General features: G+C 39.1%; 1 protein-coding gene across 1 annotated transcript in view; it reads left to right on the top strand.

Moving 5' to 3' along the window:
- CPQ (carboxypeptidase Q) overlaps positions 1–27,239 on the top strand; it is a 133,261-nt gene that overhangs the window by 53,326 nt on the left and 52,696 nt on the right. Inside the window, exon 4 of the mRNA XM_008630694.2 lies at positions 21,166–21,277. Within this exon, the coding sequence (XP_008628916.1) occupies positions 21,166–21,277 (112 nt within the window). The remainder of the gene's footprint in view (positions 1–21,165; positions 21,278–27,239) is intronic.

The following is a 27,239-nucleotide window of genomic DNA, read 5'->3' as shown; positions in this document are numbered from 1 at the left end:
GTGATTGTAGAATAATTATGTGTTTCTGTAAGTGGGTTGGTGGGAGAGGAGGACAAATGACTGCACATACCATGAATAATTGCTAGGGATAATCTAAGCAGGGAATATTAGATAGAGTATCATGAAAACATTCCTGACCATGACATTTAGCTGTCTACAGAATAGCTGACCACTTAGCTCCCTGAGTTTCCTTGGTTTATATTTAAATGTTTCAAATACTGCAAAATACTGACAAAGAGAAAAGTTTGCTGTCATATTGCATCTCTTCTGCCTGTAGTTTTTAGTCTGTTTTTGTTAGTTCCACTAGCTTATTAAATGAAATTCCACTTTAAAAGGCAGAACAAATTCCAATGTATGCAAAAGTTACCTTTGCTCAGCTGTCTTGTTACTGGAAAGGCCTTGAGACATGTCCAGTCCAAACAGAACTGTGGGCTGTCATTATTAAATCTTCAGGCTTGCTGTTAGGAACTGTTGCTTCTTCTCAAAGCTGAATTTTCTTTTTTCCTTACAGCCAATGGTTTTGATTTATCTCCAGTTAGTGAACATCACAGAAGCATGTCAGACCTAGTGAGGGATGTTTTCATTTATTTAGTGTGTGATTGTTTCCATGGCCTGGAAAGTTTGGGAGAAAAGCACAAAAGAGGAACAAATTAGTTTCTAAAAGATATGCATATGCAGGCTGTAAAAGAGTGATGATTTTCATTTGATAATTGCCCATTTATGTAGCAGATAGTGAATGAGGCAAAGGTAGCAGTGGCAGAAGTTACACAGCTGTTGGGAGAAGACTCATTGCAGTTGTCTTTATAAGACACTTCTGAAACGGGCTGAACTTCTGCTGGCCTTGCATGTGCAGCTGTGTACATCTTTGATGCTGCTTTGGTATTCAAAATGTGTAGTTTAGTGTGTTTTTCTCTTGCTCATCCAATCCTTTGATCACTTCTGTTTTGATGGTAATTGAAACTGGCCTGGACTCTTTACAGCAGTTCTCTGGAGATGATGACTTCCACGTTCTGAAATAATCCATCTTTTCCCAATATATATTTTAGGAACCTGCTTTTAGAGCTCCTTCAGATGCTTCATGGTGTAGTAAAATCTAACTCCCAAGACAAGGTATTCTGCCTTTTAGGACAACGTTAACAGTGACTTATCCAAGATGGATACATTTTGCTGAATTATGTGAAAACTACAACAAAATTCTTTTAAAGACACTTTGTCCAACTTGGGGATAAATGGGGATCTGGTTATATTCACATCTAAACCTCTCATGAAAAAGAAAGATTAATTGACTATCTGCTGTCTGAGAAGTGTTACATCATGACGATACTGAAAATTTGAGGGCATTTGCTAGACATTGGGCCTAATTGCTGGCTATTTATGTGGGAAGTTAATGCATGAAATACATTATATAAACCAAAACAAATAATATATACTGTAAATATTGCTTGTTTCAGAAGGATGCAGCCAGACTAATCAAAACTATATTTAAATTGCATTAGCTGTGTTTACACTAGATCCAACAAATTGTTACTTGGCTGCTGTAGAGAAGGCTTATATGCAGCTTCAAACGCTTTCACACAGGGTCAGTTTCCTTGTGTCTCCCTTCTGTGCAAGCCATGAGTAAAAAAGCTGTCTCCTTCTCTGCTTTCCTGCTCTGTTGATATGAATGCTATTACTTGCACCGATGTCCTGAATGCATTATACACTAGCTGTGTTATATATTTCCTGTCATAAAGTTTAAGGGGCTCCCATCTTCAGCCATGCTAGTCCAAAGAAAAATGCCTGAGATTACTGTACATCTTTTGCTCAAATTTTATTTTTGTAATCTGTTAGCACTGTCCCCTGCTGCCTTTGTACTTTTATTTGTTTATTTTTAAAAGGCTGTCAAAATTTGCATTTTCTTTTTTTGCTGTAGCAGATGTTATTTAACATGTCACATATCACACAATTTAGGTGTGTGGCTAGTGCTCAGTTGCTACACATACTCTGTGAGATGTATACTTCCAGCAAGCACTGGGAGAGGAGGAATTTCCAACCAAACCACCAGGCATACACAATGGTTTCTTTGTGTCAATGTTTAACATGTTCCAACTAATAAAGCTAACTAGTACTTTCATTTATAAAGGGTACACTGCCAAAGCCCCTGACACAAAAAAATGGATTTTTTTTTCTAAGTAAATATATACAAATATTAAAAAAAAAAAATCAACCCAGTTAATAGAATGTGACCCTTGCAGAAAAAAACCCCAAACATAAGACCACGTTCTTTGTTTATTGACTTTCTGCCCACAGAATATTGCTTGAAGTTATTCTCTGTAGAGACTCACGTTTCTCTGGCAAAACTTGCAGTCTATTGTGGTAAGCATCTGCATTTTGATGGGGAAGAGCATTTTGGGAATTAAACTCCATACTGCACCAAACTAGTGTAACATGCAAACAGTGCTATTTAATCAGCAACTGATTTTGTGCTGTCATAGGATGAAGAAGGGAAAATACAGAGGTGCTGGACATGTCACTAAACACCATGGAAGTTATTGAGGTTGGGATGAATTCTGAGAAACTAAGTGAAATTAAATAATCCTTGGTTGTAGGTTAAAAAAAAAAAAAAACATAAAACCAAACCAACAAACAAAAATCCCCCAACAAAACCACACATAACCAACCACTCCCCGCATCCCTCAGAATATAGTCCAGACCCTGCAGATTACCTGGAAGGGAGAACTGGCTCACATATTAATTTCTTTAGAAGTCATATGTTGTCTGGATTAAAAACATCTGTGTTCAAAAGGTCTTTTGCTCCTATCTCTAAACAAAATAGAGGTATACGTTCACTAGAATTTCAACCACTGGTCATATGGTCACTGTTAAACACTCCTGATGTGATAGTAACATACTTAGTAATTTCCCTTCTTTTGAGACCTTTGGAAAAGCAGTTTTCTTCTATGGCTGATCGGCATGAAGAAAATACCTTTAAAATGTATAATAGTCTGGAGTCAAGAAATATGTTTTAGCATCTAGTAAACTGTGTGTTTATGAAAAGTTGTATATAATGTCCTTGATTGGGGGAAGGGAAACACTGCAAAAACAAAATGCAGAATCATTGAAGGTGAATTCTTCATTTTCCTTTATCACATTTGCTATTACTAGCCTAGATAATACCACCATCAATATTTCCCCTCAAGTATAGGAAAACTTCTCTGGTTTTGGTATGATTCTGGGTTCCACAATGTTACTTCAGAAAAGAAATTTGCTATAAAGGTCATGTGAAATGACCTTTCATTTGTAACACTCTATTGTATTTTGTATGTGCATGTACTTTCTCATATTGAAAAATGTGCATCTCATTTTATATATAGGTTGTTGTTGATTTAAGTCTTTCATGATCTGAGATAAGATTCTGAAAACTAAAAGTTTAATAACTTGTGGGACATTTAAGGGTAATTGAAATGTTACATTTTCTGGTTAGAATGCATGCACGTCATGCCTGAAGACGTATGGCGTATTATGAAGTTCTAAATATGAACAGTGCTTTATGAAGTGTTTTCTGCTTTTCTTCTCTGTGTCCTCCATGGTGGTCAAGTTGTCAATAAATGGGCTCTTTGGTTGAATAAACTGAGAGGAAATTGGAGCTGAATATTGGAGAGGCAGAAGAAAAGACTGAAATTGAATGATGGAGTATTCTTCCTGGAATGTGATATAATTCCTGCATTTTTACTATCTCAAGTTGCCAGTTCAGGTTGCCCTCTCCTCTCTGTCCTTACTATGATTATTCATTTTCCTGTCTTTCAGACAAAGTTAGTCTGATTCAGCCTGAGATGAGCAGTGGGAGAGGAAAAGAACATCTTGAGGAAAGATTTTGATTTGCTTGGTATCCAAAGTGATCCACCAAAGAAGACTGATCCCTCACACCTGTCAGCTGTGCCAGGGTCCAGATTCCACCCTAAAGTTTAAAAAATGGGAATGGGAAAGATGGGAGGGAAATTTTAGTTACAGCCAGGTCTTTGGGGCTTTTGGAAACCATTATGTACATACAGGTTGTACTAGTTTGAAAACAAACCAGTGGGAGGCACCAAGTCAGAATAACAATTTAATAGGGAAATTTAAAAAAAAAAAGCAGAAAACACTGGGTTAAACTGACAGAGTCAGGATACAACCTGACACTCTGTTAGCCAGGATGGTGGCAGCAGTCTGATAAAATGGTGGCTGCAGTCCTCCTGAAGTGATGGATGTGGTTCTGTCAAAGCAGTGATCCTGTAGGAAGGGGCTGCTCTTCTTCAGAAGGTCCAGTGGTGGCTATGTAGCTCCTGTCCTCTGGGAATCCAATGGAAAAGGGTGTCTGTGGTGTTTGGAATCTCAGATTATATCCAGGATGGGATGCTTGGTTCCTCCTCCTGGGTGGAGCATCTCACAATGGGATGATGAGTCATGAGGCAAGGTGTTGATGGGCTCATTAACAGAAGATAGTCTGGAGGGAGGAGGCAAGGAAACACTGCCCACCTGGTTTCAACAGCTCATGAGGATGGTAATAGAATGCACTGCAACCCAGGACACAGGTGCAACTGATGATCAAGATGATCTGAAGAGCTAGCAAAGGAAGGTCTCCAAATGCTGAAATGGCAGCTATGGTAAGGGTGGTGTGTGGGAATGCCAAGATAACCTGGTGATGGAAACTCATTGGCATTTTCTAGTGCAACTTTTGTTATTACATGAAAAGTCTGTTTAACACCCACCCTTTGCCAGTCCAGTTCCTGTTCAATGTACCTTGAGCTTTTACTGTGCTTTGTCGTTCTTTCCAGAGGAAACTCAGGTCTCTCATAGCCACTTTAAACAGCTGTTGCTGTTCTGCAACAGCTTTTATAGTCTGGTTTTCCATCCTCGTTTCGCTTCTCAGTGTCTCCTTGGGATAATTTGAAGATACTGTGTCCTTAGTACAAGAATCTGCTGTTAGCTCAGGAGAGATCACTGTTGTGGCGATCTAGCACACATTTTTGTATATGTTCACATGTGTACTCATTTGTACTTTCACTGGTGACATGCACAGACCAAAGACTGTGTTACAACAACACCAGCTAATATCTGTTCCCAGAGAGCAGTTTATATCAATTTCTTCACCTCAAACCTATGCTGTTTTGATGATATAGGCAACAAGTCATATTCTATTACACTTGAATTCGAGTCAACCCTTTCCACAGAATCGTGGAAACTTTTTATCTGCAGCTTTCTCTTTACCTCATTTAACTTCTTTACTGTTTCTACGAACTTCTTTCCTTGTGTATTTATAAAAAAATTAAATATTAGTTAGCTATTTTTGAAAAGCATCTTTATTGGAACATGAAGAATAAATGAATCAGTTGTGGAATAGGAAGTGTAAGGTTTGTTAACTCGCAAAGTTTGTAGGCAAAGTCCTAGAAATATTTCAGTTCTGTGTCTGTTTTCCTTATGTGTGACTCTGCTGCAATTATAATGGTGTAATTAGGATAGATTAGTATTGAATGTCCTGCGGCTGGGAAGAGCAGAAGTAAATTACTAGAGTGAGATCTGCAACTACAGTCTGAGTTTTGTGAATGTAGGTACTTTCAGAAAATGAGCATGAAACTTACATGTTTTGGGGATATAGGCATTGCAGAGGACCCGTTTTTTGGAGCAGCTTTTTCCAAGAGGATGTTTGATATATATTTCAGTATGGCAGGAGTAGCAGCCTGCTAGCAGAGTAGTTTTGTCTTTTTTTATTCTTAGTAATAGAACAAGTTAATTTGCATTTTATTTCATTTGTAGAATACAAAATCCAGGTGAACACTTTTGCTTACTCTTGAAGATCAATCAAATAAATGTGCAAGTTTCACGCTTGTTCTGACCTTACCTTGCAATGGACATTTTTTAAAAGCCATAATTAAAATGTCCTCACCTTTGAACAAATTGGTGACTCACATTCCCTTTGGTCTGTCCCTGTCTTATGTGGTTAAAAACTGAACTGTCTGCCTGAAGACTTCAGTCTCTTGAGAAGAATGTGATAGACATAAGAAATGCTGGCCAGCATTCAAGCATACTTTTTTTTCCAACAGGTATGAAGCATCCAAGAATGGCTTGGAAAGTGAATAGTAAACTGTGTAAGACACCAGTGGGAGGAGAAAAGTTCAGGGATAACTGCAGATTCCTATCAGTTATTCTGAAATTGTTGTGTTATTAACCCTAATATGAGGGAATAAAAATTGCTGAATGCACTCAAATAGTAAAAAATACAAACCAGATTTTTATGCAGTTATGTCTGATAACAAGGACTGGAGTGGATGCATTAGGAAAATCTTGTTCTTTGTGTCTCCATTTCTCTCTGTGCAATCTTGTCAGAAGTTTATTTAAAGGATAAAATAAGTTTCTTTTAACATTCAACTATTAAAATATTTAAGCAAGTACAGCCCTGATAGAATCTTAACCAAACATGCCTTTCAAGCTTATTAATTCAGAACATATAATCAGTTTTGTGTACTACTGTGATAACCATTGTGTTTAATTTTGAAAGTTAGAGACACAAAACCTAATAAAATTAGAATAGGAGCCTCTGAGAACAGTGCCTGAAGGAGAAATTAAATTCATTTCAACACAAGGAGATATGAAATGAAGTACAAATAGAACAGCAGTAATAATTTTAGTATGACACAAGGTTTCATTAAAACTCCAACAACCATTACTGCATTCAGTGTCAGGGTTGTGGAGACTGAATGTAGGATCTTTTTGATACTTATCTTAGAGGACAGACTAATGTCTAGTAGCAGTCAGTGGTGCTTGCCATCTGGTTAGCCAGTGCTATGTAGATGTCAGAGTTCCTGTGAACACATTGCTCTGTTGTGTGTGAAACTGGGGAGTGCAGGGATAGTTAAGTAAATAAGTTATTTCAGCTTGCAGCCGTAGGAAGCGACACTAGAGGGAGGTGACATTAGCAATGAGACACACAACCTTTCAGATAAAGGTCAGGGATTTAAGTCTAAGGTGAAGTGACAGGGAGTATTAGTTAGTACTGACAGATTTTGAATGGCCTAGGGTCATAAATTTGATGTTAAGTCCAAGTAGACAGAAACCTACATCACACAAACCCATCTGTATAACCTGGATCTAGCTGGTGTTTCGGGTGTTTTTCTTTCTGATTTCCTCTCTGTAGCTGGACGTGGGGGGAAAAAAGTCACAAGCTCAAAAGGCTTCTCATGCTATGGAGGACATGAATAAATTTGTGCCTCTGAAAATGTCAGAGATTATACCAACCTGCAGCCATTCTTTCGGCACCTGATAGAGAGAAGGGAAGTGGAGACCATGTACAAAGCACAGCTCTGTTTGATTCCAGAGTGTGACCATGAGGACAGCTCTCCTACTTTTTGGAGGAATGCTGTAATCACTCTACATATTCCTTCTAATGAATACTCAAAATGTTTCACATAAGCTGAACCAATTACAAGTGAGATAACTTCCATTTTCTGGTGATTTTGGAAAAGGGCAGGACAAGGAACCTGTGTATCTCCTCCCACTCTCCTAGTGCAGTTAACTTGCTTTTCGCATTTCTACAGGGTTTGTCCAGAGCTCTGAGTTATCCATCTGCTTTCCATTCTGTGCAGGGAAAGCACTGGTTTGTGTTTGGCACAGAATGATCAAATCATAGAATCATTTAGGTTGGAAAAACTTTTAAGATCTTTGAGTCCAACTGTTAACCTGGTACTGCCAAGTCCACCACTGAACCATGCCCCTAGGCACCACATCTACATGCCTTTTAAATACCTCTGTGGATGCTGATTCCACCAGATCCCTGGACAGCCTGTTTCAGTGCCTGACAACCCTTTTGGTGAATAAAATTTTCCTACGTCCAATCTAAATCTCTGCTGGCACAAGGCGAGACTATTTCCTCTTGTCCTACTACTTACTACTTGGGAGAAGAGGCCAACCCTCTCCTGGCCACGGCCTCCTTTCAGGCAGCTGTAGAGAGTTATAATGTTCCCTGCCCCCCAGCCTCCTTTTCTCCAGGGTAAACTACCCTAGTTCCCTCAGCTGCTCCTCATAAGACTTGTGCTCCAGACCCTTCACCAGCTCTGTTGCCCTTCTCTGGACACGTCTGTACGTGCATTAAAAGATAGTAACAGGTAGCAGACATACAGAGCCCAGGCAACTCATGCACTTGAAGTGTCTTTCAGCCTTGGAGTAGGCCAAACATCTTGGAGTGCATATTGCCACTCTTTTTTTCCTGCTTTGCCACATCTGTACTTTGCACCAGGTTTACCAAAGTCCCCTGCACTCCAAATGCATTCCAGAGCTTTTGTGTTACTGCTTCCAATAAAGCAAATCTCTTTAAACTTCGAGCAGAAATTCCACCCTGGAAATCATCCTGACAACAGTTGTCTCATCTGGTCTTTTGCGCACATTGTTTGAGTTTGAAAATCAGCCTCTTCTCTATCTTGGTGAAAACTTGTGTCAAACATACTTTAAGTTTCACAAGAGTATATAAACAAAGAAATTAAGGACAGCTAAACATGTAGGGTGTGCTATTGCTTTGTATCAAAACTCTGGTGTTTTGAGATACACTAATGGGAATTGAGTAGGGAAATCTGCCCATGTTACTTGCAAGTACTTAGCTGTGTCTTTGTGAATATGACTTTGGTAGGTACTAGAAATTGTGGACTGAATTATTGTTTGTATAAAGACATACAGTTACAATAATTTCTACATAAGACAGGGGTTTCAAGTCTCTATTTCTTAGTATTTTCCATGAAAGCTGTCATAAATATAAGAATAAACCTTAATCCTCACTGTATCCCCACATAATAAACAGTAGCTTAGTCCCATTTTCCTGACAAAGAGACCAGTACAATATAGTGAACTAATTTGAATGTAGAAATGAGAAATAATAATTTTCTAAGTCCAAGTTTAATCCTCAATAGAAGTGCTGTTTTAATGATCAGAAACAAAAAGAAACTGAAGGGACTAGCATTGGTGAAAGAAGATTTGTAATTTGAAAATTACGTTGATATTTTGAAGACATGTTTCATACAATATATAAAGCAATTATTTTACGGTCAGTGCTAGATAAATTTTTTTTTTTTTCCATGTTGCAAGCCAAGTAATGTCCTGTTTCTGTGCATTCTTGCATCAGTTCATAAAACTATTAGAAAAGAATTGCAAATTATTTAATAAAATATGTTCTGTCAGTGGGCACTACTGAAAAGAGTCTGGCTCCCTCTTCTTTACATCTGCCATCAAGTATTTATACACCTTGATGAGATCCTGAAGCCTTCTCTTCTCCAGTCCCAGCTCTCTGGCCCCTTTGTTGGAAATGATACAATTTAATTTTTTTTTTTTAAACTAGCTTTAGTGAGGGATTTGTTCCTCTTTGCCCAGGGGGAAGGGTATTGAAGTTTCTTTTGAAAAGGCTCTGTTCCCTGGGTGAGGCCTGATGATCTTAACATCTCAATGGACTGGGAGTTGCCAGAGGATGCACAAGAAATAAGCGACCATTAACAAACATTACCCTTGAACATCATCCCCTGGTGTGTTGGAGACACCTGGTCTGGGAAAAGATCGATAAGGGAACCTAAGAATGAGGACCAAATTAGCATCGAAGGCGAAGGGATCAATAACCAATAGGAAACCAAATACTAAGAATTGTGAATTTTGGGACCAATGAACATTGAACCAAGGAATTGCTTTGGGTTCATAGTATAAATATGTGGAAAATCTAGTGAAGAACCACGTGTGATGGAATGATTTTCACTGCACAACCTGAGCAGTGTGTGGATGAAATGATTTCTCTTGCACATCCTGGCCAGAACAACATCCTGGCCAGAATAAAGTAATGCCTGAATTGTCCAACACTGAAAAGATGTTGGAGAGTTTTTGTTCTTCCTGCAGTTTCGGTGACACCTTCATCATGTCTGTGGTCCAGTACAGTCATGTCTTTCTTTTTCTGGGGATCTCCAAGCTGCACAAAGCACCCAGATGTGTCTCAAAAATGTGTAAGGTGTCTCTCCAGTGCTGAGTGGTGAGGAAGGATCACCCTCCTTGGCCTGCAGGCAGCGCTCCACCTGATGCAGCTCGGGTGCCATTGGCCTTGTTTATGGCACAGGCACACTGCTGGCTCACGGTCAACTAGTCATCCACCAGGACCCTGAGCTCCTTCTCTGCCAAGCTGCTTTGCAGCTGGTCTTCAGCATGATCCTTGAAAACCAGCCAGCACTCCTGGACTCTTTTTTCTCTCCAGCTCTGTCTCCCATAGGATTCTTACAAACAGGTCCTTGAACAGGTTAAACACTACTTTCCCCAAGACCAGAGCTCACATCCTGCCATTTGCCTTACTGCTTCTCAGGATCCTGAGCTCCTCCATCTTATGTTCACAGCAGACCTTCACATTCCCAATCAGTTCTTCCTGTTTTGTAAGTATGACGTCCAACAGAGTATCTCCCTCATGGATTCATTCCACAGTGGGTTCCTGCAATTCTGGGAATGCCTGAAGTTAGTGCTGCATTGAGACATTTATTGTACAGTTTAAAAGGGAAGCCATGTATATGGGAAAGAGAAAATGTTACATGCAGATTGAAAAACCCAGTAATGAATAATAAGAATCTCAGAAAAAAACCTGTAACAAATAAGAGGATAATCCCAGCAAAATTCTGATGAGGAGAGGAAAGAGAGAAAAACAGCAAAAAAAAAAAAAAAAAAAAAAAAAAAAAAAAAAAAAAAGTTACAGTAATCAAATGAAAGACTAATTGAGTGGTTTAGCATACTAGACAACAAAATCCTTTGGGCAGCAGTGGCAGAAATGGCAAGAACGTGACCTATGTGAGGATTTGTGAAGTAAGAGGGAAGCATCAGAAAAGCCTCTCTCACAGGCTGTGAACACGGGCCTGTGAATTGTGAGAGGAAGAAGTTTTTGCCATCACAGCAGAAAGGCCTGGAGCCACCATGCACTACAGAGTAACAAGGACAAGACACATCACTAGTTCTGATAGGTCATTGTGACTGTAGAAGTGGGACAGTTTTGTGAGAACTGATTACGTGATCAGCACTCCTTTCAATATATATAATGGTGAGGGACAATGGCGTGATAAGATGCAAAAATTTCATTTCCATTGTGTTCATTTGGTGGTGATGAATAATAAAAGCATCTGGAGGTGTGGCTCACAAGGCAGGCTCACAGCATTTAAAATCCAGTTTGACTTTTGAATGCTGCAGTGATGGCCCAGCAGGGCACATTTTTAAAAAAACGCTTGTGTTATAATGGGTATTAGAAAAAATGCTTTCCTAAGAGTAAACATTGAAACAGCTTGTCCAGAGAGGTTGTGGCATTTCTATTGTAAGAAATTTCATAACTTGACTGGACAAAACTCTAACTAATCAGATATAAGTTCATGCACAGAGGTCCCTTCCAAACTCAAGTATTCTCCAATGCCTGGTGTCTGGTACAGGGACATAAGTGTTAGTTTTTAAGCCTCCTTTCTTATAGTGCTCTGCTGTTATTACAGCCATGTAAGGGTTGTTTTGACTTGCTTCCATCAGAAGTCTTCTTGGGGGATTTGTAAAGTCAAGTCTGTTTTCTTGAGGACAGTTGAGAGGCAGCTGCTCAGGATGGCTTTCAGGACATTTTAGGTCATCAGAATGCTCTAAAGCAGTGCTAGTGAGGCATGGTTCTGACTTATAAGGGGTCCTCTAGTTGATGCCTTAGGTTTTAACTTTTATATTTTTCAAATTCTGTACTGCTTAGTGTGTAACTCTGGAGTTTCCTGTAGCCTGTTCACTTCTGCTCTCTCGTGCTACATAGACACAACAAAGCCTCTCCGGCTCTGCTCTTCAAGGACACCCAGACCATCACAGGCCCAAAAAGTATAAACCAAAGAGCCTCTAAGGGGGGCAAGCAGAGGGGAACTTACATCATTAAACTGAAGCTTTAATTGGAGAATTAACCCTGATATGAAAATGAACCAAACCTATAAAAGTGTGAAGAACTCGTGACCTGTTGTCCATCTTGGGGTCCATCCTGGCAATAGCCTCTGGCCCCCAGGGGGTACCTTTGAAGGCCTTTCAAATAAATACCTACTTTTATTCCCTTACTCCTGTCTAGTCTCTGTTTCTAGAGGCCTCTTAAGGCATCATAGTGCTCTTGAAAGGTAACAACATTTGTAATTTTTTTGGAGAAAAGTCTACTATTTTTACAGTTTTAGAAAGGGGAGTTTGCTAGTAATGCCTAGGATCACAGTGTACAAGTAGACTTTGTAAACACTTCAGCAAAAGAAGTAGCATTGGACAATATTTACTTTAGCTGAGATTAATTTTGATATCTGAAAAAAGGAATTTCAAAGATAAAACATTCGGGGATGTTGCTAGATCTGTAATAATGTGGAATCCTGTATGACTCTAAAGTGAAAAATATATAAATATATATACTCTAGATTATAAAAATTATCTACTGTATGTGTAAGGGAACTTTTCCTTTGGTAAGTGTAGAAAAAAGAGAGCTGCTCTCTTCACATCAGCTCAGATGCCATTTCAGCTTTTCTACGGGCTATTGCAAGAGATTCTTTGCTGATCTTTGAACAAGAAAAAAAGCAGCTACAACATCTTCTTAGTGCAAGGGTAAGTGATATTTCAGTGATACCTAGTTTTGTTTAGAGGCAGTTACTGTTATGATTTTTCCTCTTAAAACGTCTAGAAGTGGGTTGAAATATATAAACTAAATTCCTTATTTTCAAAATAAAGTATTATGAAGAGTGATATTTCTGAAATGTTATAGCTCAGGAAATAGGAAATAAAAGATGCTGCAGAATTTAAATATGGAAATGCTAAGTCTTAAAATCCAACGTTTAATATGAAAATGGTAGTAATTTCAATACTTGGTTATCTTTTGAATGCTCATATAGTTTCTATGTCGTTACCTTTACTACAATTCCCTTATCAGTAATAATTTATTTTCAGACTAATTTTCTCCTTCACTGTCATACATGCTATAAATGATATCAACTCATGCTATTAACTACTGAGTGGTTTTGAGATTCACTTCAAACAGGGAGGTTTGATTGCAGTAGTTCTTTCCAAGTACATATTAGTTTCAATCACTTCTACAAAGTAGAGATTCAACTTTAAAGAGCTGACTGTATGTTGTGACACAGGGGCTCTCTGAAGGTTAATCAGCTTTTTAGCAATAATAGGGTTGGATTCTTGTGTGACTAAGTGAGTCACTTCTGTTTCATGTGCAGATCTATCATTTAATCAGAAGCCTGGAAGTTAAGACTTACTATGCTGCATATTAAGTAGAAAAGACAGTTGTTGTTTTAATAATTTTTTTTCTTTCTGAACTTCACTGTATCTTTAGGACTGTAAATTAGTTGAGACAGCTAGACTGATTATTTAAGAACCATTCCTAATGTGTGTAAAATCTAATAAAAGGAGCTGTACAGTGAAGTCATATTATTTGGACACCAAAGCTAAAAACTAATTTGAAGAAATATCTTCATATATACAAAACAAAATCCACTAAATGTGGTAATGTTCCTGATTTACATGTAGGGCATGATTTAATCCAATTGCAGTTTAACTGGGGGCAGTTAGTGTTTTCTTAAAGGCAAGTACAAAACCACACAAATCTTTTTTAACATATTTGTAGCCCAAAACAAATATTTGGAGAATGGCCAGAGTAGACTGTCACAAAGAGTTTTAACCACGTAAGTTGTTTTTACAACTGAGTATCTCTGATATAGTTCTGTGCTTGAATTTAGCTGTTGAAGTTGATAAAATTACACACAATAGAGTAGGTTTGTGTTTAAACATTACTGGACAAAGTATTTTTCTTCTGGTAGCAATGTCCCACACACCTTAAAATACAGGAGAGTTTATATTTAAATATATACGTTATATGTATATATTACCTTGCATGTTAGTCTAACTCTAATCCCATGCCATACAGTACTATGTTACAGTGCTCAGTACTCTGTGTTGCTGATGGGCACTCAGCTTTGTCATCTTGTCTTCCTCAAATGTTGAAATGCTGAGCTTGAATAATGGTAGTGTATACAAAACACAGTGTCCCAGCAAGAACTGTTTAAATAGTTATCTTTATAATGCAGTGCTTGAGTAGTTTTCTTCAAGTATTTATCCTGCTGTTGGAAGTGCTGCGTTGGATTCCAGAAAAGAAGATGATGTGTGATGTGTTTGCTGCAGTCAGTGTGGTGCTACAGCACACAGGATTACAAGTTCAGATTGTTTAGGTTTCGTAAGGCCTTTGATAGAAAAGCCAAGGGACTGATTTACAGAATCTGGCTAAATGATACAAATTAAATAACTATTATAAATATTTTAAAACTTGAGGAATGTTGGTTTCCATACAGGAATGACATTCTGCCTGGACATGAAGTATCAAGTAGGAAGAGTTGGCAACTTGTAATTTGCATTTGTTTTGCTGTGTGGCTTGAAGAGAGAAAGGTTTGAGGTGGAGTAGGAAGAGAATGAGTCAGGGCAAAAAAAGCCAACTGCACACCAATACTTTATTCTATTAAGATGACAGAAGTTTTTCCTAAGAAGGGGGAAAGGAAATCTAGTCTGCAGATTAAGAAGTGCTTTAAGGAAGGATGCTGTGCCAGCTTTGCTATGCGGGTGAGGAGTAGAAATGCATATTGCTTGGTGTTGCCATTTTCCCAAATACATTTGCAAGCTACTACTGCGGACGATGCTAATACATCCTAGAACTGCCATGCCATATATACTACTCTATATTTGCAAATCTGTGTATATGAAGACTTTATTTAATCATAGTTTTGAAAGCAAGTTAGGCATGATGGGCTTAAATTTAATCCTGCCAGCTGTTTTATTTGCCCACTAGTTAGGTACATGATATGCTGCCTTTCTTTTTTCCTTTATTCTCATGCTGTTAAAACAGTGAAATTAAGAAAATCTTTAAGTCCTTATAAACTGAAGCCATCTGGCTGTTCATAGCTGTAATGCTATCCAAATGTGTAAATTACTAAAAATGTACTCCCCCTTATGCTTAGGAGAACAGGCCTGAATTTGGTGCTGCTTTCCTCAGTCTGAGAAGCTGGGATTAGGTTTTTTAGTCATGGCTCATTTAGTGCTATAAATTTTGTTGGGACTGGAGAGAATAGGATATTGTGAAGTGAGAGAGTGTTTGTGAGAATAAAAAGATTAATGAGTATCCAAGGAAGGAGAGAAATTATAGGCAACTTTTTAATTGGATTGAATAGGGGATCCTAATTCTTATCTGACTTCTGTTTTCCTCTGATTTTGGTCCAAACACAAATCAACTTTATATGCTGTTTATACACATGTAAGGTAAGTATTGCACAAATAACCCTGCACTGGCAGGGGATTCATGCAAGGAAAATATCCAGTTAAATAATACAAGACCTTGTTGTGGTACTTAGAGTTTCAGATGAACTTACTTAGAAGCAAACTGGAGAAAGTGAACCACAAAAATTTGAACAGAAATGCTTTTCATGAGTTTCCAGGTAATTGTGAACTGGATGGGAACACTGTAAACCTGTGTTGCCTGAGGAAACAACCAACTTCTAGCATTATTTGACTGAAAATGTGCATGAAGAGTTGAAAAGAACTTGAGTTACAGTCTAAAGGACTTCACTGTTTAAGCTTGATGTTTTGGCATACAGATGCTTGGAGTTTGAATGTGTCATGACTAAAGATGCTTAATCTGGTTCTAATATCCTGTTTAGTTCTTGGTCATATCCCATGCAGCACTGCAGGCTGGGGACAGAGTGGCTGGACAGTGGCCAGGCAGGAAGGAACCTGGGGGTACTGACTGACAACAGGCTGAACATGAGCCAGTGTGCGTTCAGGTGGCCAAGAAGGCCAGTGGCATCCTGGCCTGTATCAGCAATGGTGTGACCAGCAGGACCAGGGCAGTAATTTTTCTGCTGTATAGGCCGCACCTTGACTGCTGTGTCCAGTTCTGGGCCCCTCAATTTAGGAAGGATGGCAAGATGCTGTAGCATGTTCAGAGAACAGCAACAAGGCTGGTGAAGGGTCTGGAGGACAAGTTCCATGAGGAGTGGCTAGGGGTGTTTATCCTGGAGAAAAGGAGGCTCAAGGGAGACCTTATCACTCTCTACAACTGCCTGAAAGGAGGTTGTAGCCAGGGGAGGATCTGTCTCTTCTCCCAGGCAACCAGCGACAGGACAAGAGGACATGGTCTTAAGCTGCACCAGGGGATGTTTAGGTTGGATGTTAGGAAGAAGTTCTTCACAGAAGGGGGGACTGGGCATTGGAATGGGCTGCCCAGGGAGGTGGTGGAGTCACCGTCCCTGCAGGTGCTTAAGAAAAGACTGGATGTGGCATATAGTGCCATGGTCTAGTTGACAAGGTGGAGTTTGGTCATAATTTGGACTTGATCTAAAAGGTCTTTTCCAAACTAATTGATTCTGTGATTCTTCGTGTATGTGATGCTTGTTTAAATTTTTTGTCCTCTTGCAAGTTAAGGTGCTCCTTATCTTCACTGTCTGCTGGAGGAAAATGTAAAGAAAAATACTTTTCAGTGTTTTGAATAATGAAAGTTATTAGCATGCTTTTCTAAGAGAAAAGTGTTGATAGGCAGATTCCATCAATAAAGGTCCTATCTAAACCTCCATCCATGAAGCCTTCTTCATCCATGAAGGTAAAGATGAATGATGGCTTCATTAGTCTTCCATTACTCTTGCATTACCTGATATACATCTGTCTCAGGGACATGAAATAATAACTCTGCATAGCAGTTTTCACAACTTAATACAAATGTTATTCTAGATTAAGTGAAGTGATTGAAAATGTTGCTTACAGTTCTTTCCTAATGTTTAATATTTATGATCTCTAAGGTTGCATAGAAAGAAACCTTTGCTTTGTGTTTAACTAAAAATGGGATACACATTTCTTAAAATTCCATTTAATCAGGCAGAAGGTAGTTCACCTGCATTTTATGAAGTTGTTGCATTGTACTAATTTGAAAACAAACCAGTGGGAGGCACCAAGTCAGAATAACAATTTAATAGCGAAATCAAAAAATAAAGCCAGAAAACACTAGGTTAAACTGACAGCGTCAGGATACGACCTGACACTCTGTTAGCAAGGGTGTTGGCAGCAGTCTGATAAAATGGTGGCTGCAGTCCTCCTGAAGTGATGGATGTGGTTCTGTCAAAGCAGTGATCCTGTAGGAAGGGGCTGCTCTTCTTCAGAAGGTCCAGTGGTGGCTATGTAGCTCCTGTCCTCTGGGAATCCAATGGAAAAGGGTGTCTGTGGTGTTTGGAATCTCAGACTATATCCAGGATGGAATGCTTGGTTCCTCCTCCTGGGTGGAGCATCTCACAAATGGGATGATGAGTCATGAGGCAAGGTGTTGATGGGCTCATTAACAGAAGATAGTCTGGAGGGAGGAGGCAAGGAAACACTGCCCCACCTGGTTTCAACAGCTCATGAGGATGGTAATAGAATGCACTGCAACCCAGGATGTGCATGACAAATGCAACTGGCCTGTGTGACTACATATGGGATGGGAGATTATTTTTTAGTGTCATAAACCATCCTGCTTAGAAAAGGTTAAGTCCATGACATGGGCACATGTAAGTGAATGTGGGGTTCCTCTTCCTAATCTTCTTGGGGTTAGAATATTAAATATATTTTTTGTTTTCAAAATATTTCAATATGCTTGATTGAAAGGCTGCACATGACCTAAAGGCATCCAATAGAGATCATCGTGCTGATGCAGAAGGAAATAGAGTAAGAAAAAGAAATCTTGTCATGTTACATGCAAGCTCTCTCATCCTAAATTTATTTTTGATCAATTTGGCAAATATGTATTGGTATATTTGTACTGCCCCATACAGTTGCTTGTGGTTTCTCTGCATATTTAAAACAAATACTTATATTTACAGATACTTACAAGCATTGCTTTGCAATGCATATATTCTTCTGGTACTTCTATAGGGTTGTTTTGTGCAAATATAAGTTATTAGTTTCTGTGTAGATTTGGAGCTGAGAATCACATAACAGATTTGAAAGCAATGTGTAAAATGCAATAATCATACCTCCTTGATAGCTTTAACTGCATTTATTATTGGCCCACCTATACAGAGTATTATACTACTATTATTTTATAATATTACTTTAAATAATATAGTACTTTAGACTGAATTTCAGAAATATTTCCATTCATTGCTCAGACACATTCTGTCTACTAAAAGACCAAGATAAACACAGTGGGTTTTGTTATTTTATAGCTGTGTCTTATTTTAAGAATGTCTATGGCTATCAGCATGATCAGTGAAACTTACATTTTAGCAGCTGCTACAAAAACATGATAGTTTGAAAGCACAATTGTTTGGAAGAAACTTTCACATGGAAGTACAATGGTTGTATTTATGTAATTGCTCTTGGCAACAGCTTCAGTAAATTTAAGTCGAAGTTCATCCATAAAATTAACTGATTTTCTCAATCCACTTGAACCTTGATCTGTTTTGGTGTAATGTTCTGGAGCTGGTGAAGATGCTTACAACTGGAGTCTGTAACCCCAAATGAGATTACACCACCTTCTTCTGATTCAGAATTTCCTGCTGTTGCAATATGTGTTGTTCCACAGAAATGAGGAGTAATTCCCTCTCAGACACTCTGTTGAGATTGCTGCCACGGAACAGCGTTAGTGATGTATTCTTTCACTGCTACAGACAAGGCATCACTTCTATTGTAAACTTGGTTCTCTCTCAATGAATTTACAAAAGTATTCTAAATAATTCACTTCATCTTGAAGCTCTGTTTCCCAGGACGCAAAATAGTAATTTTCTTAAAACCAATTTTTGCTTTAAGAACAAAGAAACCACATGGCAACTTTGAAGCTGTGGAACAGACATCCTTTATACCACAGACAATTGGGTTTTCACTCAGAGCCTTTTCTGTTCTTTTTAAAAAAATATTATTATGTGTGAATTCCTTATTGAGTGGAACTGTATTGAGTCTGCATCTGTTGGCTGCAAAGTGTGGTGGTGTTTGAGCTCTCTCCTGCATAGGCAGGTTGCAGTGGGGCTGCACGTTCAGGAACGAACACAAAGCAGAATTCATTCATGCACTGCCCTCACCACCTGCAAATGTGCACATGTGTGTGCATGTGTGCATAGTCTTCCCTTAGAGGAAAGCAAGAAGAGCAGCAAGTACCCCAGTGAGCATTTATCTTCTCTGCTCTCGTTTCAGAAACCTTTCTACCTCCAAAGCTGGCACTGCTTTTCTCAGGTGATCTGGTTTCAAGCTATGTTGCTACTGTAGCAGAGGGCTGCTGCAGATTACATACTTCTACTGCAGGGCAGTGTCCCTAGAAAACGTGCTGTTCGCAATCTTTTGTGTTGGCCTTTAGAGGATCATATTAAATCACAGGAATACCCCAGAGAAATTCTGAGGCTTTTACAGAGGGGCCGGCCGTCCAAATTTAAGTGCTGTTGAAGGAGGGGAGGTTTTGGAATAAAGATTGCAGCATGTCTGTAATCTACCAAGAAGATGAGTCTGTGATGGAAAGCAAGCACATGTTAAGGCTGGATAAGGCAGAAAAGAGAGTTGAGACATGAGAAGGAAAGAGTAAGCTGCTCTTCAGATTTTGATCACAAGCTTTTTCTGCTTCTAAGGCATGACAGTTCTGTTTTTTGTAACACACACATTTATAAACATCTCACAGTCTATTTTCTAAATTTGAAGGGGTTTGGTGCATTCCAGTCAGACCCATGGCAGTTCAATGGGTATGATTAGTACTTTCTCATGGCCCTTTCTCATGGCCCATAGTTTATTGCTATGGATATTTCAGTTATGTTACCTGAGTTTGTGTTCGGTTACATGAAAAGACACTGTTGTATGATGAGTACTTGATATTTTTTATCTTGCCATGATAGTTAGTCCATTAATTTTAATATGCAGTGAAAACAGATTTATCTCACATTAAGAAGAAAATAGAGATCTTCATGTTTGGGCTCCGAGTTACTTCCTTGCAATGTTCACTGCGTGCTTTACAGCGTAGACTCTTGCCTTCCAGGAGTTACAACAGGAAAAACACATTATGTTCTTATTTTCAGTGCTAAACTAGTTGTCCTGTGCTGAATGGAAGATGAGACAATATGCCAGGAGATCCTTATCCTTAGGGAGAAGACGGTAGCAGAAAGAATGAATATATTTTACATTTTTCTGGATCCCTCAACTCTGAGACTTGTTTGACATCAGCTAAACAGGGAGTGGGAAGCATCCCTTTGTGTATGGCCAGTTCTGCGCAGAACAGAGGTGGATGCTCCAGGGCCTCCTTCAGTTTTTCCTTAGTGCTGAGTTGTCATATGTTTCAACATGTCCTGCTCTTGGTTTTGTGCTGTTGCACCATTTTACCATGCTGCCTGCTTGGCTCAGAGTTTTTGTGCCTCCTTGACCTTTCCATTGTAATCATAGATCCATCAGCCCTTCAGCTTAAGGCCCAGTTAGGGAACAGTCACACTTGTGGTATTGGTCTGATGCTGCTTGTCAACATTTGAAGGGTTCAGATCTGAAAGTGGATGTTTCTGGAGATGCCCATACTACTATTCTCTACTGTAGTCACAAAACTTTCTTTGCAGAAAACGCATCTGGGACTTGCTACCATGTTTTAAAATATCCTTATGACTAATGGAACTATAAAATACCTTGTCATTGTTGTAGCACGTAGGGGATCTAGTAATAAATTAGAGGTCCTCTGTGACAAGTACCATAGATATATAATAAAACAAAAACCTCTGGGAATGCTTCAGTCTAAGTTCGTATTTTTTCCTTATGCACCCAAAAATAGGATTAATGAAATTTCATGCCTAAGGGCTTAAACAGATGTAATATGAAAGAAAATTTCACCAGTCAGCAGTGTAGTAGTCCTGCATCTCCAGAAAGTATGCACTTTCATAATGTACAAGATAAGACCTTTCATTTAAACATTTCTCACAGCTTATCTAGTTTCACTTACGCAGTGGTTTAAAGTAGTAGAATCCCAGATTAATATTCAGCAACTAGAGAACAATGTTTTAGTTTTATTTGAATTTCTTTCCTTTTGTTCTAAACTAAAATGCCAACTTTATGACAAAATCATTAAAATGCTTAAATGCTAAACAATTTTCTGATTCAGTGTTTTCATGTAGATATGTTTTCTCAAAACTGCTTTTCTAGGTTGTATTGGTCAGTGGACATCTGGACAGCTGGGACGTTGGGCAAGGAGCTATGGATGATGGTGGTGGAGCTTTTATATCATGGGAAGCATTATCACTCATTAAGGATCTGGGTAAATCTTTAATTTAAAAATACTTTTAATGCATTACATTTCTAGTACATTTTGTGTGATATCTAAACTGGATTTTATATTTTATCCACATCTCTGAGCACAAATACTCATTTTGTCACTATATGCCTCAAAACTAGTTCAAAACAGACTTTTTAGATTGCTGAGTTGATATCCAAGGATGCTTTCCCCCCTTCATCAGATGGAATCTATTTTTCCTTCTTATTCTCCTTTTTTCCACAAATGTAACCTGTGGTCAAGAGGAATGCCTAATGTATTCGTTAGAAACTAAAATCAGCTGCTGCTCCTGCTCTTAGCCCTAGCAGCCTTTAAATAATAAACCATCTTTTGCTGCTTCCCACCGGAAGGATTTGCGCACTTCAACAATCTCAATCTTTCTTGAAGAGCTCTTTGTAGACAAGCTCTGTTACGTGATTAGCTGCTTGCAGACTGCAGTCATGAACATCAGACATCCCTGTAAGTTCCTATTCCTTTATTGTGCATTGTTTGAACCTCTAACCTCTCCTTTTCCCAGCCTTGGAATGATTAGATTATCAGTCTGTAACTAAAACAAAGTGTGTCTGTTTAAATTTTTGGTCTTTTAAAAGCAAACTAAATAGGATTTTTCTATGGAGAATCCAGGTTTACTCCTTCTTTTAGTGTTTTTTAATCCTTTTTTCATGATGCTTGGAAAATTCTCTGTTTTCTCCACCTTCAAGGAAAAAAAAGTTATTCTGCTGTGTTTGGTACTCTATTCCATTCAGAATAAACTGTTCTGTGTTTCTTAAGGGCAAGTTCCTGGTGGCATTGTATAATTCTTATTCACTGGGTTTTCCTTCACACATGGCTGAAATGCATCACTTTCTTCTTGTTCAAATATTTGATTTCCTCTGGTAGTAGCCTGTGTGTTTGCTGTGCGACCTGTGGTGAAATGCTGTTCTCTCAGCTGGGAAAAGCTGGAGCCTTTGCTGATGCCCTCTCTTCTGGGCAGCTGTAGTGTTCTGCTCTTCTTGTTGTACCAGTGCTCTTCAGGAACATAAGGCTGGGAGAGGACTTCTAGGTCTTCATATCTGTAGATAACCAAGGGGCAGACGATGTGGATGCTAAAAGGCAGGAGCAGAGGAATTTTCCAGCTGCTGAAGCATTTTGTGAAGTGGTTCTTTCTCATGCTTTAGCTGAGAAACTGTGAAAGATGGTTTTGTAAACTAATTCTATTATCTTGCACCTGGGTTTGTTTTCCAGCCTTGCTTTGGTACTCTGGAAAAAGTATTTTGAATGGGTGTTAGAGAACCTCAGCCAATCCCTCTAGGGGGTGGCTGGTCAAGCGACCAATCATATCATTCTCTCTCACATACAAAGATACATAACCTAGCTTGTAAATAATAAAATAATTCCTTTCCTGTTGCAGTGACCACTCGCTTCTCAGCCGGGCCAGCACCTGCGGTGTGAGGCAAGAGTGGGGAGCAGCCAAAGGCTCTAGGCTTTAAAGCTGCTCCTCTGGAGTTCAGCTCTGCCCAGGGGAGCTGAAGCTCCAGGTGCCACAGCTGTCAGCAGCCCCGACGAGGGAGAGGATAAAAAGTAGTAGGCAGGCTTGCCATGGGAGGAAATCCCTGTTTAGTGGATGGTATCTACAGAGGACAAACAACAATTGCAGAGCGACCATGCCTTATAAAGGGGGCAGAACAAGGGGAGTGACCCAACTGGGGACCAATAAGCAGATTAGGAGGGAGGGATGCTGGAGGGACTGACTCACATCTGGTCCAATGGTCTTGGTGGGTGGAGGGAGAGGGGTCACATGCCCCAATGGGGCGTTGAGGTTTAGGGGATTTCCAAGAGGGGAGGTATCCAAGGGGGCAGGGTCTCGGGGGCTTGACGGGGACCATATAAGGGTAATTAGGGAGGGCTTGGGTGACAGACACAGAACAATCCAGAACTCCAGGAGGGTTGTGGGTGATTGATAGGGAAGGAGCCAGAACAAGGGGAGGGGATAACCATATATGGGAGCACGGGGGAAGCAACTTAGATCTGGGGCAGACTAACTGGGAATAGAAGTGGAGAAGGTAGGGGCAAAGCATTGGGGTACAAGGAACATACAAAATACAATAAAAACATTGCATCACCACACTTTCCTTTTCTCCTTGGATTTGGATTGTGTCGTTGCTCACTGGTTCTCGGTAAAACAGCAACAATAGGGCCTTTCACAAACTGGCCTTCATAGCAGATTGGTTAATGCAGATTTTGTATTTTATGCATATAAAATCCGACCAAAAAAAAAAAAGGACAGCAAAATAAAAAGATGTGGAGATTGTGTGATTGTGTGAGAAACAAATTAATGGCTTTTACTTAAAATCAATTCCACAGATTGTGTTTTGAATGAGCATTGTGTTTTGAACTATGGAGACTTTGTTCAATATCCTTTTGGACCCTGATAAATTTAGTCTCAGACTAGTCCACCAAATACATTTGAAATGAAGATAAGCCAATTCAATTGGCTCCATGCATGTGTAGAAATTTTTTACTGTGTCCAGGGAGTCTTAAAGCCATGGTGCATTGTGTAGCCATAAAAACTGTGTCTGCATTTACCAGAGTATAACTGATCTGAGAGCTGTGGTGATATGATCCTCAAGCTGAAATGAGCATTCTGAAATATGATTTCTAGAATATGAAGTTTATATTGTGTAGTAAGAAATAATGGCAGTACTTCTGCCATGGTCCTTTGGGTTAACGAAAGCAAAATACTACTACGCTATTGAAGCAGTTTTTTTCGATGATGGTCTAATAGCATTTCATCATGATATCACTGTGACCCTTAGACATGGCTTGTGGACAAGACACAAATTATGCCTCTTAATTTGGATTCTGACAATTTCATGTAATACTTGAAAAATTATTATAGTTTGAATGCAATTCCATACTTTCAACATAACCTCCTCCCAAAACCATTTAATAACTATTGGCTTAGGACCAGATACATGAAATTAATTTAAAAATCATTAAAATAATGGTTTCAGAGAGTAAGACTTTATTTTAAGCAATACAGTTTGTTTCCTTGTCTCAAGTAAAATTTTTAATAGTTTTTGCTTGCTTTTTCTAGGTAAATCAGTTACTTAATGTGTTGGCCTTTATACCTCATGTTTCATGAATCTTCAGTGTTAGCTTTTATTTTTTTAATTGAGGTGGCAATTTCTGTATCATATTGGTATGTTTTTTTTCTTTCTGTTTTGTTTTGCTTTTGGGTTTTTTAGCTTTTCAGACACTGTAATAGTTACACGTTCCGTACAAGGATGTGTACCAGTAGCACAATCTGAAGTAGTTTTACATAGTCTTCAAAACATCAAACATTTGGTAGCATTTTTTTTTCCATTTCCATTTTGACTTCACATGAATGTTGGTTCTTTTTGAGAGAAAGGCAGCTACATGAAGATCAGACTGAACAGAAACTGTTTTGTTTTATATTACCAGAGAGTGGAATTTTATTTAATTGATGTAAAATCCCACGTATACATTTCAAAAGATTAATACCTTAAAAACATTGGGCCGATTGTGAGCTGCTGTAGTTCTTGAACACTGTTTAAAACTATAACCATTCAGTTAGCTCTGGAAAGTAGAAGGGCTAACGAGTGGAAAGTTTCAGTCTGTCTGAATACTTTGCTTCTAGTAGATGTAATATCTCTCTGCTCATCTTCTACAGTGGGGATGGTAGAAAGGGGGTACCTGCTGGTGGTGCCATTCCCTCTCCTCGTTCTTCAGGGAGGAAGCACAGGCAGCAAATTCAGAGCAAATGTTGGCTTCTAGATTACATTTCAACAAGGTGAATCTTGCTATGTTTTCTGTGCAGGTGCAATTTCACTCTCAAAACATCCCCTTCGGCAATGTATAGTTAAATGTCAGCACCGGCTTGTGCACCTGTTGGTACCCACACTGGTTGTGGACATCTCCTGACTGAAGCAAAAAGAAGCATTTTCCTTAGTGCATCCATATCAAGTTGTCTGTATCAACTATTCTCTCATGGCTGCTTGCTTTGCAGGTAGCTAATCTCAGAAAAATTCACTAATGGCCATACTGACTATTGGTGTTCAAAGGGGTCTTTTATCACAGTTAATAATGAAGTTACATGAAGCACAAGAGAAAGAAAAACATTAATTAAATTCTTGAAGCTTATATATACCACTGATAGGCAAGGTCTGTGGCAAGCTGCTTCATGGCAGATGTGCTTAAAAAAGGAAGAACGGGAAACATTTCCACAGAAGTTGTTTATGTGAAGAAACATGAACATTTCAGTTGGTTATTACTCCTTATTCCTTTTACTGGGAATAAAAACGTTTTTAGAGTTGCTGAGGCAGTTTGTGAACAGGTCTGAACTGGTAAACTTCCTTCAGGGAAGCCAAGGCTGTTGCCATTAGCTGAGGATTTCTGATGCCTAAGAAATTACCCTGCATAACTGCAGGTAGCATGTCCATGTCAGTAAACTTGTGCAATCTGCAGTGTGCCTTCTGCAATGCTGCCCTGCCCAGCCCTCTGCAGGTTTTAATCTTTTGATCTATTTTAACTAAATTTGATAGAGGCATAAAAATATTTAGAATAGGAAGTTCTGATATACTCTTGTCAAACGGGTGACTGGGAAGAGATGGGCAAGTGCATTTATGTCCCACCTGAGGAGAGGCAGGAAGAAGGCACTTTTATCCTTTTCTTCGGATGGGAAACACATGGTTACCAGAACATATGTAACATTGTGGTAATCACCAGTCTCTTTCCTTTTAATCTGTGTGCAAACTCTGTGTGATAGCAAATATCTCTATGGCAGTATTGAGAGCATTATTTGGCGTAATTAAGAGGTGATGGGGAGACACTGGATGTGATTTAGAAAGGAAAGGCTAATGGGTTCCCTTCTTTAAGCTGAGGGAGTCCATGGGGTGTTGCATGAGCTGTAATGTGGTGTGATGAGGGCCTTTGGAAGCTGTAGGAGAGACAGCACTCACACAAATTGCAGTTTTCTAGTTTTACAGAACAACAGCTGTGTTGCTAATTACAGTCTAGAAATCTCAAACCCAACTTGTTTTCCGGTTGCATTTATAATTCTAACATTTTGTGTTTGTTAGTTTATGTGCAAAAAAGAACATCTCTGGAGCTGGCCAGTGCCATTTGCCTCAGCATTTTCATGTTGGTCCGGTTAGTACTCTGGTGTCATTTGAAACACAGCTTCCCATGTTCCCTTCTTACACAAGGTTTACAAAAGAAGCTGCTTTTCCAGGTGAGATGAAAGGCTAGCTAAGCAGCTACACATAGAACATCCCACAAAATTTATTTTGCTGCCATATTTTGGTTGGACAGTTTGCAGGACTTGATCCTGCTTTGGATGTTGGTTGTCAGTTTCTGTGAAGGAGATATCTGTGCCCTTTTCCCAACATTTCAAGCCTGTAGCTCTTCTTGCTCTGGAGCCATACTTGTATACAGTCTATTTGAGCAAGAAGCATCTAGTGTGTATCCAGTGGTTTCAGAGCTTTAGCTAGTCCTGCCTCTTTGCTCCTAAGCCAGCTGTGCTCCCACATTGCTTGGCTAAAGGGCATTTCCCAGCTGAGCTGTTTTGCCCTCCTCCTGCCCTGCCAAAGCCACCTCACACTCTAGTGCTGGAAATGTGGGATTTTCATCCCTAAAGGGAGCTTGAAGGACCTGAATAATTACAATAATAGAGAAAGGTGTTTAGGAGGTGGTTGTATGGCAGTGTCAGGTTTCCAAACACAGTATTTTAAATCTCTTAACAGTAGTAGGGAGCCTATTGGAGTTAGAAATCCAGTTGATTTTGATGGATGAATTTCACTGCTTTCTTCTGAAAAAAATCAGAAGTGATAACTGTTATATCTCTTTTTAATTAAAACATCTGGAATCAATTTTTTTTCCTGTTGAGAACAGAAACTGATGGGGTCTATTGCTTGACTCTACAGTCTAGTTTGTTTTCAGAGTCCCA

This window comes from Corvus brachyrhynchos, unplaced genomic scaffold, assembly GCF_000691975.1.
Source record: "Corvus brachyrhynchos isolate BGI_N302 unplaced genomic scaffold, ASM69197v1 scaffold302, whole genome shotgun sequence".
NCBI lineage: Eukaryota > Metazoa > Chordata > Aves > Passeriformes > Corvidae > Corvus > Corvus brachyrhynchos.
Note: the sequence above shows the minus strand (reverse complement) of the source record. Positions and strands in the feature narration are given on the sequence as shown.